The sequence below is a fragment of the Neopsephotus bourkii genome, unplaced genomic scaffold, assembly GCF_033783945.1.
Source record: "Neopsephotus bourkii isolate Nb327-2 ecotype Australia unplaced genomic scaffold, CSIRO-AGI_Nbou_v1 NB_753, whole genome shotgun sequence".
Classification (NCBI taxonomy): Eukaryota; Metazoa; Chordata; class Aves; order Psittaciformes; family Psittacidae; genus Neopsephotus; species Neopsephotus bourkii.
The window spans coordinates 2,458,572-2,471,639 of NW_026901251.1; the positions used below are offsets into that span (position 1 = coordinate 2,458,572).

The window sequence follows — 13,068 nt, forward strand, 5'->3', positions numbered from 1 at the left end:
TTGCATAACCACAGGCACATTCTAGCCAAAGTTTTTAGAAATTGCATATAAATACAGCTACAGAAATGGATGTATCTTAATTAAGACATTGCATAGAAAAAGGAGTAAAATCATTGTTAATATTTTAAATGTCTTGGGAACTCCCAAAATTCAAGTAGCTCCAGGGGATGCCTAGGAACCTGTTCAGGCATGCTGCTATTTCCCTTGGGTAGTTTTGTCTTTAAAAGGTGGGAAACTACCCGCTTGGGAACAGACTCAGAAAACATATGAATTCTTGGACATTATGCACTGTGACCCCAGAAGAACTTAGACTTTGTTAGCTCTCTAATTCACAGGTTTGGGGTTTTTTTAGTGACATGGGAGATAGTAAAACAAGGTTTGAATTTTACCAAAGTTTACTAGTGCTCCTGCGTTCTGGGTGAACTTCTGGCTATAATGTGTGGCTAAACCAGTTGTTTCAGAAATGTTACCAATATCTATTTATGTTGCACTTCCAAAGAGAGCTTGACCGACAGTAACAGGGTCTGATTCTTTCAGGATTAATATGTAAGTGGTGGCTTGAGCCTAAGAAAATGAATCTAAATTCCTTTGTGGTCAAAATATAATTTTTTCTGCCTCAGACATGCATCTGTTGACTTAAACAGCATTCTGTTGACATGGAGAAGAGCAGAATAACATGTACGATTATTCTCTCAACAGTAGCACCAATTCTTTTCTTTGTATTTTGGTGAGGCAACTACTAGGCCAGGTCGTTGCTCCTCACCTCCCGTAGTACCATTCCACTCCCAGTTTCAGCCTGTCAAGCCAGAGGGCTGCCCTCACTCCTGGTGGATTGAGAAGCTACATCCAGGGTGCAGATGGTAGTGACATTAGCTCCAACTGCTTTAGCTGTTCTTTGAGCTCTTTCTCTTTGCAAGGGCAAACATGCTTCTGCGCATGGGATTACATATAGTCCTCTTGTATAGACTCCTAAGTGGACTATTCTACCTTTAAAAGCTTTTAGACTATAACTTCTTGTCATCTCTATTTTGCTGATGTTAATCAGTGAATGAGTGAGGGAAATTGTGGAAGTGACCTATGATTTTATTTTTTAGAAAGGTATTTTGCAGTAAGTGTCATAAATTACTTTTCCCTTTAGGCTGCTCTGGAGAATATCATGAAAGAAAATCTGTTGTTAGCTCAAGAATATCAAATCGTTCAGAACTACTGCTTAAAAGGTAAAGAAGACCTCAGAGAAATCTATGCCAATAGAATCAGGGTGGAAAATGCCATGAAACATCATCAGCAGGTAAAGTGCTAACATCACTCATTCAGCTCATTTATCTCATCTCTAAAATTCATTTGATCAATGCAGCTACTTAATAACAATAAAACACCTGCTAGTAATACCTATCACCTGAATTATTATTTTCTTCTTGGTTACTTCACACTTTTCCTATGTTCTTTTTTTTTTTCTTACTTGCTGTGTATTTTTATCTATCTATCTATCTATCTATCTATCTACCTCTCTATCTATTCATCTATCTGTCCTACCTATCTGTTTTGGGGTTGGTTTTGTTTGTTTGTTTGTTTTTACAGCACAGTTCATGTAAAGTATTCAAAATTAATTTTTTATGGATTCCACTTTTACACCTGAAATGTATTTATTTTTATATATAATTAAAATGTACTCCACCATTACATATAACTTCTCTACAAAACACTTCCTCCTGGAAATTTTTGTGACATCAGGTCAGGCTCTATAAGCCTTTAATATTGAAACCAGTCGAATAAAAATGAAAAAAGGTAAAATCTAGTTTGATGAATTTCCATGCCAGATATATAGTTGTGGGGTATAACATTTTATTGACTAATCAGCTACGTTTTAAAAGACAGATTTTATAATTTGTCAGTGCTGTGGAGCCCGAGTCAAGTGATGTAAAACTTTGTTGTGTAAATGTAATGACAATTCGCAGAAAAAAGGTCTTTTCTGTTTCTTTTCTTTGTGTTTATATTCAGCTCTCAAAATACAAGCCTGCTTGTGTCATCACGCTCAGAGACAGGTTCAGATCAAAAATTTCAGGAAAGAATCTTTATTAAATGAGGTCATTTATGCAGGAACATGGTCCTGGTATATTGATATTTTAGTCCATTTCCTAAAAGTACAGTGTAGAAGTCTTGAAATAAATCAGTTAAATGTGAAATTCAGATTATTTGCTAGTACTTTACTCTTATCAATTCATTTTATGTTTTATACCCATATATTCATTCATTGCTCATTTCCTTGTATGCTACCTCACCTAATCTCTAATTTTAAAATTCAGTGTATTCAGTTTATTCCTGCCAAATATAATCTTTTCCAAAACTTTCTTTTTAACTCCATAGCTCTTCCACAGTTCAAGAACAAAACTGGTTTTAAGTCATATATTCTTAGGGATAACCGTATTTGGAGAAGTTGGAGGCAATGCTATGAGTATTGAAACGTTTTCTTAAAAGGATTGGTTTATAGAAGGATTTTAAAGTATTTTTTTTCTGAATGCAGTTTTAGGGCATACTTTTCAAGCCTCTCTACAGAAAAATATATCTATGTTATGTTATCATTTAGAACTTTTTTTATTTATTTGAATGTAAGAATATCTGTCTTCTACACTTTCAGAATTTAATAATTCTTAGTAGCATTTGTGAAACAGATTTATCACTCAAGAGTTTACCTCTTCTGGACATAGTATGGATGATATGATCATGCAACTCAATGTAGTCTGGAAGCAAAGAAAATTGCAAATGAGTTGGCATATATTATTGCTTTTTTCCTTCTCATTTTGAATACAATAAAACAAAATAAACATTGTAAAATACGGCAAAATAGTAATGCAATACCAACAGGATCTAGTTTCATCAGCAGTGCTGTATAATCATTTGTTTTGCTTTTTAAAGTCTTGTTTATGAAGAAAATGCTTATAAGTATGTTGCTTTTCCATCGGAGCTTATAATCAGCATTAAAATACATGCGCCTAGCTTGGGCTAGAAATAAGTGATGGCGATGTTTAGATTTTTGGACAGTCCTCTGTGCCATTCAGCACCAGTGTGTGTATGAAGAAGAAAGCTTCTATTCACAATATTAATATGAGAATTACAGACACAACTTCCTCTAATTTCCTTTTCATAATTCTTCATTTTGTTAAATATCTAGCCCAACTATTAAAACAAAATGTCATTGTACCCTTATCATATTAAGTATTTAGGAATTATGACAAAAAGAAAAAAACATGTTGATTTCATACAGTACTTATAAAAATAACCTATATTTTCTTCTTAGGTTTTTGCTAATAAGTGAATTACATCTGCAACAGAAAATCAATTCTGGAGTGTCAAAGTAATGATTTTTCTAGCGACTGTGCTATATATATGTGCATTACAATAACGTGAACTTTCAAGAAGAGTGTTCATTCTTCCCTAAATCCTGAGAATTTTCTTCCAATTTTTCAAATTAGTAATGTAAAAAGTAAAAAGGTAAATTGTGGGGGGTTTTTTTATTTGTTTTTGGCATAATTTGAACTTCATATTGTAATTTCTCTAATTAATATTAATGAAGCAAGTTTACCTTGGGCTCCTAAGTACCTTTGTTCAGCTCCAGGAAAGGATCATCTTGATGGTGAGTGAAATAATACTTTGGTAACATGAAGGGTTTTGTTATGAGTTTGTAAGCTTCTTTACTCTGAGGAAGGTGAACTTATTAAATGGAGGGAATATACACTGCTGAATAGTAGTAGACTTATATTTGTTTGTAATGCTATTTCTAGACAGTATTTTGTAGAGATTTCAGATGACTGTAGAGTTGCAATATCTATATGACTTTGAGGTGTTTTGTTTATTAATTAATTTTCTATTTTTAAAAAGCATCATATATTTGGATAGTTGCTGGTCGGGTCATAAATACATAATACTTACTTTAACAGATTTTTTCACCCTAATAATTAATATTTTTCCTAACCTTTGTTTTGAGCTTAGATATTAGTTAGTGTTTATATATATGTGTGTGTATATATATATATATATATATATAGTGTTGATAGATTATTTAGGATTTACATGTGTATTTTGGTTTCGCAAAATCTTGTGTGAAAAAGATTTGTAAGCTTGTCTCTATGCGGTAGACTTTCAGTAGCAAAACCTTGTAAAATGCAGCTTTTGCCCTACAAATACATAACAGCAGCTTATTCTGGAAATCTCAATGATTGTTTACCATATCTTTATTTTTGTGCAGAATAATCTTGGAATATCTATTTTCTGAGCAAAATGTAATACCTCCAATGTATTATATTTAAATGTCAATGGGTGCCCAATTTGATTCTCAAATACAGACGTATGAGATACAATTATAAGTTAAGAACCTATTTATTCGAATCTGTCCTTAACACTGCAAGTGTCACAGTCTTACAAAACTTTGGTTGTTGTTTTTGTTCATGTAACTTTCATTTTAAAATGGAATCCATGCAAATTATAATTGCTTTAAAATATAAGTAAAATATTCATCTTCATATTCACAATCTGTATCTTCAGGATGCCACATTACAGTGAAAGTTTGGGGGAGGAGGACTATTGATTTCTGTTTCTTTTTACTTTCTGGATAACTGACATATTATTGCAGTAAAACATATGTAGGGTCAATTCATGCTGAATAGTTATTAGAAACCATGATAACAAAAGTCATTACACTGCAGTTCAGTTTTGACGGTAAAATTTCTGCAACATTATCACAAATCCTCATGCATTAGTGCAATGATCCTTACTACAGTTTCATATTAGAATCAAAAGACTGCTGTAGCATGCTTGATACAAAAAGTCATGCAAGTTGAGTGAAGTTCTTTTATGCTTTTATAGATAACATATTTTCATGTCTTTCTCATGCATGTGTCTGACTCTGAGCCCTCTTGGATATTTCTGTCTTTAGTATATTGCTCTTCTGGGATATAGCTATTGTAAGAATAATGTCCCTGTCACATAGAAAGAGCAAATAGAATATAAAGTAAACCTGAAAATAGTCATATGTCAATTTAAACAATTATTCCTTCTGATTTTGTTGTTTCTATTCAGTGACCTAAATGAAAAAAAATACTGTTATCATATAAACAAAAAAAAGTAATTTGTCTCTTAATTGTGTTTTTTGTTAGTCAGTTTGCTTACCTGAAGATGTTGGATTGCTTCTTGTCTCCATAAGAATACTAGTGAAAGCATGGATAAGATTATGGCATACCCCTGTCTCATTTCCTTACAAACCTTAAATGAAAAGTAAAACTCAAGGATTCAGTGTGAAATAAATTAAAATTATCATAGAATAAATATCAGAATTTTTATCTGCTTCTAAATTAAATGCTTAACCAGCTTTCAGAACTGTTTTGATCAGGAATAAAAATGGATAATGGAACTAGCATTTATTTTTTTGCTGATATGACAAGACTAGATAATAGTTAGTAAGCAAAAATGGGTCATTTATAGCATTTTTAACTGAGGTTCTTTCTGCCTTTAGAGTTTTGACACTGCAGTAGGTTGACAGAATAACCAGCTTCATATGAAAACGTGGAAAAAAAAATGTATCTTCAGTAAGCTCTTCATTATGCAAATTTCCTAGACTTTCTTTGAGCTAATTATATTTAAACAATGTAAACATCAAGTTAATGTTATAATTAAATTTGAATCAATAACTCAGTAAGTTCAAATGACTCCATCAGAAAATTAATACAACAGGCAGACAAATCAAATTATTAGTTTGATAGCAAAAGGAAGTTATTGAGCTAATTTGTGGAGAAGTTGACCTCCTTTCCATATGCACCCGCCGTATCAGATGCTAGTCAGGTTACAGTTCTGTTTCATAGGACCACAGTTCTGCAGTTGTAGGACACAATGAAGCCTATAGGACTTTAGTGTTAGATGTTACAGTCTCCCAGAAGGTGTCCTGATACAGGAAGTGAAATCTCTTTGGGGTGTTTTTTTTGTTCTTTTGTTTTTCTTGTTTTCTTTTTTTTCTCTAAAAGAAATATATAAATTTGCTAATTCATTTAGGCATTTATTTTTAAAATCGAGTGTTCTCTAATACCAGTGAAAAACTACTTTTTTTCCCTGTGTAGTCATAGATAGTTTAAGGATATTTGATCACTTTTCTACCTCAGTGTTACCTGTGATATTAAGACAAACAAGATGAATCAGAATATTCCTCTTGTAATAGCTCAGGTTTCTTACCGTAGATAGTCCTTAAATAGGGGGACTCGTGGATGGCAATGTCATTAAGCATGGACATTGATTTCACAAACCTAGCAAGTTTCACTGTAAATCAAATCTTCCTCCGGTGCTATATTGATAGGTACTGATGTTGAGGAAGATGTGATGCCAGCTTTTCAGTTAAGGAGTAACAGGCAACAAACAAAAATTATCTTTTGTAAAACATCAAGTAATTTAGAGTGTTTTTTTATGTGTTGAGCTGCTGCACATCAGTAAATTTACACTAGCAGCTTTTTACCTTAAAGCATAACCTTCTCTCTTTTTTTTCTTTTGTTATTTCCTAAAAGAGTCTAAAAGATTCTACCTTAAAAAAAAAAAAAAAACCCAAAACATTATTTTCTTTTTTTTTCCCCACATTCATATGCTTTTTCCAGACTCTACTCAGCACAGGACAAATAGAATAGGAAAAGACAGACCAGGGTAGCACCTCTCTTTTACTAATATAAAAAAAAAAAAAAAAAAGAAAAAAAAAAGAGAGGCTTATAAAAGGTGGAAGCAAGGACAGGCAGCCTGGGAATAGTACAGGGATGTTGTCTGGGAAGCTAGGGACCAGGTTAGGAAAGCTAAGGCCCAGTTAGAATTAGACTTGGCTAGGGATGTTAAGGGTAACAGGAAGGGATTCCATAGGTACATAGCAAATAAAAGACAGATTAGGGACAACGTAGGCCCCCTCCAAAAGCTATCAGGAGAAATGGCTACCCTGGATTTGGAGAAGGCTGAGGTTCTTAATGACCTCTTTGCCTCGGATTTCTCTGGCAAATGCTCTGACCACACCACCCATGTCTTGGAAGGCAGACACAGGGACTGTGAGAATGAAGACCTTGGGCCCACTGTAGGACAGGAATTGGTTCAAGACCATCTCAAAATCCTAAACATGCACAAGTCCATGGGTCCTGATGAAATCCATCCGCGGGTCCTGAAGGGGCTGGCAAATGAAGTTGCTTAGCCACTGGCCATCATATTTGAAAAATCATGGCAGTCAGGTGAAGTTCCCAGTGACTGGAAAAAGGGAAATATAACCCCCATTTTCAAGAAGGGGAAAATGGATGACCCAGGGAACTACAGACCAGTCAGTCTCACCTCTGTGCCTGGCAAAATCTTGGAGCAGATTCTCCTGGAAGGCATTCTAAGGCACATTAAAATCAACAAAGTGCTTGGTGACAGCCAGCATGGCTTCACTAAGGGGAAATCCTGCCTGACCAATTTGGTGGACTTCCATGATGGGGCTACAGAACTGATGGACAGGGGCAGAGTAGTTGATGTCATCTACCTGGATTTGTGCAAGGGGTAAGGGTGGTGAGGCACTGGAATGGGCTGCCCAGGAAAACTGAATGCTCCATCAGCTGGCGGTGTTCAAGGACAGGTTGGACAGAATCTTGGGTGACATGGTTTAGTGTGGGGTGTCCCTGCCCATGGCAAGGGGGTTGGAACTTGATGATCTTAAGGTCGTTTCCAACCCTAAGTATTCTACGATTCTATGATTCTATAAAGTTGAAAGAGATGGACATTGTTAGCATTTATACTAGACAATTCTTTCTAAACTGTATGTAAACAATATGCATTTACGCAGAAATTGGGGAAAGACTTGGTATGAGACTGATCAGCCTTCAGGCAACTGAAGGTGGGTGTGATCTTCCATCCTGTTTCATGTATCCATGAAAAATACTGTTTAACTAGGAGACAGCTTTGGGCAAGTTTTGCAACATACTTTCCTTAGTAAGTAAACCTTACCTAGATTCTTCTTTCTGAGATAGTTGTACTATGAAAGTCTACGTACACATGCTGGCTTGCCCCTAAAATAACACTGGTTTGTTTTGTAACACTTTACAGAGATATTAGAACTATTGCTGAGTCACAAACTTATTTAATTTAAAAAAAGTCAGAAACAACAGGCAGAGTATTTCCATTCTTAAACTCAAATTTTCTTTCTTTTTTCTTTTTTATTTCTATTTTCTGCTTTCTTTCTGTTATTATTTATATAGAAATGAGCCAGGTGGAATGGTTGAATAGTAAACAAATTCCCGATGAAAAGTTCAAGAGTTCAAAAGATATCCATGTCCTATTTTATCTACTTTACAGGTTAACTTCTAACACAGGGATTGATAGTTTGAGATTTACGTTCTTATTAGTTACATAAATTCATGTTCATTCACATTTACTTCAAACTTGCATTAAGAAGATCATTAAGGTCACAGTGGTTTAGCTTAATCTTGCAAATATTTTGTAAAAATTATTTGGTGTCATAACAACCTGACTTAACATTTAATAACTGACAAAAAAAACCCTGCAGCAAACAACCAAAAATATGCTCTAAATTATTAAAAAATGTACTTTTGCTTTCCTTTTTAGCTCATAAACAAATTTATTAGAATCCGTCAGGATTATAAAGCACACCTACGCTGTAACTCCTCCCAAATGTGTAAGTAGGGGTGCTTACATTAAAGTCTTATTAGGCCTACATTTTCCATGCTTGTACACCTGACAAAGTAAAAAATTTGTAATAGTTTAACATATAATATTAATGCACCTTGTTATATAAATGTTATTCTAGAAACTGGTAGAAACTTTATATTGCACCTTTGTAAATCTTTCTGCTCAGAAAGAATTAAAATAGCACAAATCAGAAATAATGATCTCAGGTAGAATTAACTGAAAGAGTTTGACAAGGCAATTCTCAACTGGCTGTTGAATGTCCATGTGTATTTATCCATACTCTGAACCAGTCGTGTGAAGATATGGCCCCAGAACCTCTAGTGTAGCTTTACTATCTATAACCCATGGAGTGCAGGCATTCAGCTTGCAGTTTTTAAGTCAAACCGCCCTCTACAGCTTGGGTAACTCCCCAAGACATGTGTCCCAGTGAGGCAGACTGTGGTCAACATAGTGTCTGAGGACTGCAGCCTGCCTGATAGTCATAAAGATATTTGTGAAAGACCTATGGAATTGCCAGGTACCCAGATTTCTTGGTACACATTAAATTGCCATAAAGATGGGAAACATATATTGCAACATGCGTTTGTTCTAACAGTCATTATTCTTTTTATTACTTCCCCAAAATTTAGATCACTTATGAAACTGTTATAACCCTTGAATATACCAGGGATCCCAGGGAATATATTTCATCATGAAAATACTATATATTGGTTTTGTGGTTTGGTCTTTTTTGGAGGTGGATGGGAAGTATTGTAAGTAATTTCCAACAGTATCCTAGTCAGCTACTACACACTCTACAGTTTACAGTAATTATATAATTCAGTTACTGGGAGGTTCATAAAAGAAGACATTTATGTGAATATAAGTCTATGTAAGCAACCATCTCAAGGAAACTATTATAGCTGTCAGTGGTCTTCTTTGTTCGGGTTTGTCTACATAGATAATATCCCACCTTGTGAGAAAAGCAGCCAGAATTGCCATCTCTTGTGTTGAGGATAAGTATTATGAAAAGTGACAGCACTATGGGTACCAGATATGTTAACGACTAAGATTAACTTAAAAGATGAGAGATGGTTTAACTAGAAATTTGGAATGAGAAAGCAGAATCACTTTATCCTTTGAAACACAATGTGGAAAGAAAGTGATGCACAGTATGAATCACATTAGCTTTCCAAATCAGTAATTTTTACAAAGGCACAGAGAATAGCCTATTACAGATTTGGCTGAAGGCCTCATTAGCATTAAGACAACAAGGTTCTTAGGAAAAAACCTATCTTACAGCAAAGCAACTAAATGGATTCAAATCTTTGGGTATATGTCATACATCAATCTGTTCTGGCATTCAGTGCCCCACTTCAGAGTGGTACACTTTCGTTGTGTATGACCAGCCATGGCATGGCTTTCAGATAATGTTATGAATATCGTTCATTAAGGGGTGTTCAGGTTCACATCTGAGCATAAGAATGAAGGGCTGCCACAAACTGTTCAAGGATAGCTCTATAATGTCAATGGGAGACATCTTACCCCGTTAGATATTCAACTGTCCACTACTGCAAGCATCCATGGAATTAAGAAGGGAGCATACTAAGATCAGATATGCTCCTGTCCCAGGATTCTTGAAACTCTGAGGTTCAAACAAATTGCTCTCCATAGGAAGAATGGCAGAACTGGGTGGGAGATTCCTTTGACAATAGCAAGGAGACTAGGCTCTTGAAAGCAGTATGTTAACAAACTGGGGGCACACAGTAATAAGAGCACGATTAACCACTAATATATTTAAAGCATAATTTTAAAAATGTGGTGGGCCAATAAAATCTGAAATCAAAGATCTAAAGAACAAAGTGGTCTGAACAGTGTCAAACCCTCCTGATTCTGAAGTAGCAGAAAAGCAAAAAGAAGCTTGATGTGCTGCCCTTGCCAGTGCAGAACCAGTTCAAGCCTTTGCTAGAGATGTATGCCAGAGTGCTGATGTCTCCCAAGAATAGTAAAGGCTTGAAGCAGAAGACATGGTAGGTCTAGAGAAGAAAAATATAAAATTGCCAGTCTTGCTGATATTGATTCTTGTCAGTAAAACAGTCTGGTGGGAATGATAGGACCTATCATCCTGTTCTAATTCCTCTACTGTCTCCTAGTGACCATGAATCAAATTCCTCTTCAGTTTCAGCAGGCTTTGTTGCTGTCTATTTACCATGCCAGGAACATTGTTCCTGCTCACTTGGGAAATTCAAAAGTAGGATCTAATGATGCTGTCTCTGAGGTTAAAGTGTCTGGACTGCAGCATCAGTGAGTCAGCTGCACTACTGCATTACATTAACTGTAATTATTTACAAGTAAGTAAACTGTAGAAAAGGCTGGAATAAAAGATTATGGTACAAAATATTTGAGCATTCTTTTGTAATCTGGCTGCATTGCCAATGCATATAGCAGAGCTCTGAAGTCAATTTTTAGTTAGAAACAAATGCCAAGAATTCTTCAAATTTGTTTCAGGATAATCTAAAACTAAGATTTCCAGAATTTGGGACAAAGGAATAAAAATGTTGTGGATTGCAAAAAACCAAAAGTTTAGTTTCTGAAAATTTTCAGTTTGCTTGTTTTGATTAAAACCAAAATATATGCAGAAACAACTGGGTAGAGCTAGGCAGGGCATTTGGTATTTTTCAGCAAGGGGAGATGGAGTACTTCCCCACTTCAATGTCAGTAATTCAGATGCTCAGTTTCCTTCCAGGTTCAACTATCCTGTTAATATGATTTGAAAAAAATTCCCTCGTTTCCCAAGACTGACCAGGTTACAAATTATCCTTGGCCAAGTCCGTCTTGGTTTCTCACTGTATTGTCACACACGGTGAATAATTAGTTTTGAAGGAGACAAAAAGGATGAAATGGTCATTAAGATGTTCGTCTAACAGCAGAACCTTACTCTGAAATAATTTTTGAGTAAATTATGCTAAAAGAGGTAGTTCCATTAGTGATGCTGAAGGAAGCAACCCCAGAACAATGTATATCCCAGATCTGGGCATGCTACTGAGAGGTATGACATCTTCTTTCAAATCTTTGCTTTAAATGAGATGGTGAGAATGAGAATTTGAGTCTTCCACTTCTTGAGGACCCTCAATCCTGGGACTGTGGAGTGCATTTCATGATTCTCAGGGTTCAAGCTTTTACCTCTTTACACTACTGCATGTCAGGGAACTTCCAAGGCTACCAACAGTCGCTGCAAGCCACTCCTGCTGCTTCTGGTATTCCTGCTTCTACCTGACCTGCATAGTACATATGGAAGTTTTTTCCTTCCTCTCTGGATACAGTGAGGATGTGGTGGATTAGAACCCCTGTTAAGGAGCCCCAGAGGCCTATTCTTTAGTGTCACTCCCCCTTCAGTGAAGAGTACTTTTGCCCAACTGCTTGAAATTTTTCCTGTCTGAAATAAGGTTGAGTCTGTAAGTAAGAGCACTCATTCAAGATAGAAAAAAATATGACAACACAGATACAAGTAATGTTAATTAAGAATAAAAGAAAAACTACATTTACTCTATTTATGCTACAAATATATGTCAGTTCCCATCTTCAAATAGCTTTCTGCTTCCCTCTGAATAAGGTGCTTCTCAGGCTTTTAGATTCTGTGAGTGTTCCTGTATTGTACCACCTCATATGCTAGAGTCACCCTCATCTTTCAAAACTTCATGGAGGTCTAAGTGGATGAAATCTTTTCCTTGAAGCTAGCAGAACATGACCCAGGGGAATAAGAGAAGATTTCTTAGAATAAAGCTTCTTTCTGTACCCAGAAGTTACCCTGTATACTTAACTGGTTAGTAAACAAAACTTTGCTTCAATGAGGTGTGAAACCTTTGCATCCCCCTTTGGTGGCTATTTGGCATTTTTCAGCTAGGATACATCTTTCAATCAACCTGACATGCCATTTCAACTTCCAAATTAAAAACACATACTGACATATAAACAGTTATTTGTAGCCTATTGCTGCTTCGTTGTTGAAACTGGATGACAGCAGTGAGCCACTGTGTTGTGGCAGTGGTTTTGGAGTGATCGATCCTAAGCTCCTAAGCTCCTTAAGCAAACTGACAGAGTACATCTAGGACAGATGAAGGATAGAGGACATGGGAGAACCCATCTGAGGTCAGAAAGGACTGAGGGAGGGTGCAGAACTCCATGACAACAAGTGGCCCACTGAAGATACTCCTAAGGGTAGATATTAGCCACTTTTCATTGGGCCCATTCAAAGCACAGTTCCATGACAACTTCAGCACATCTAAATTATTGCAACTGCAGTCTGACTTCTCCCTTGTGCTACCTGTACTGGGTATCAGCTTGGAGAATCGATATGGCAGAACATTAAACTGGCCAATGAGGTTCACCTGCAGCTACATC

At 35.8% G+C, this 13,068-nt stretch overlaps 1 protein-coding gene across 1 annotated transcript in view; it reads left to right on the top strand.

Moving 5' to 3' along the window:
* Nucleotides 1-13,068, top strand: part of CCDC178 (coiled-coil domain containing 178) — a 158,379-nt gene that overhangs the window by 91,996 nt on the left and 53,315 nt on the right. The window contains 1 exon segment of the mRNA XM_061354916.1: nt 1,139-1,288. Coding sequence (XP_061210900.1) covers nt 1,139-1,288 — 150 coding nt within the window.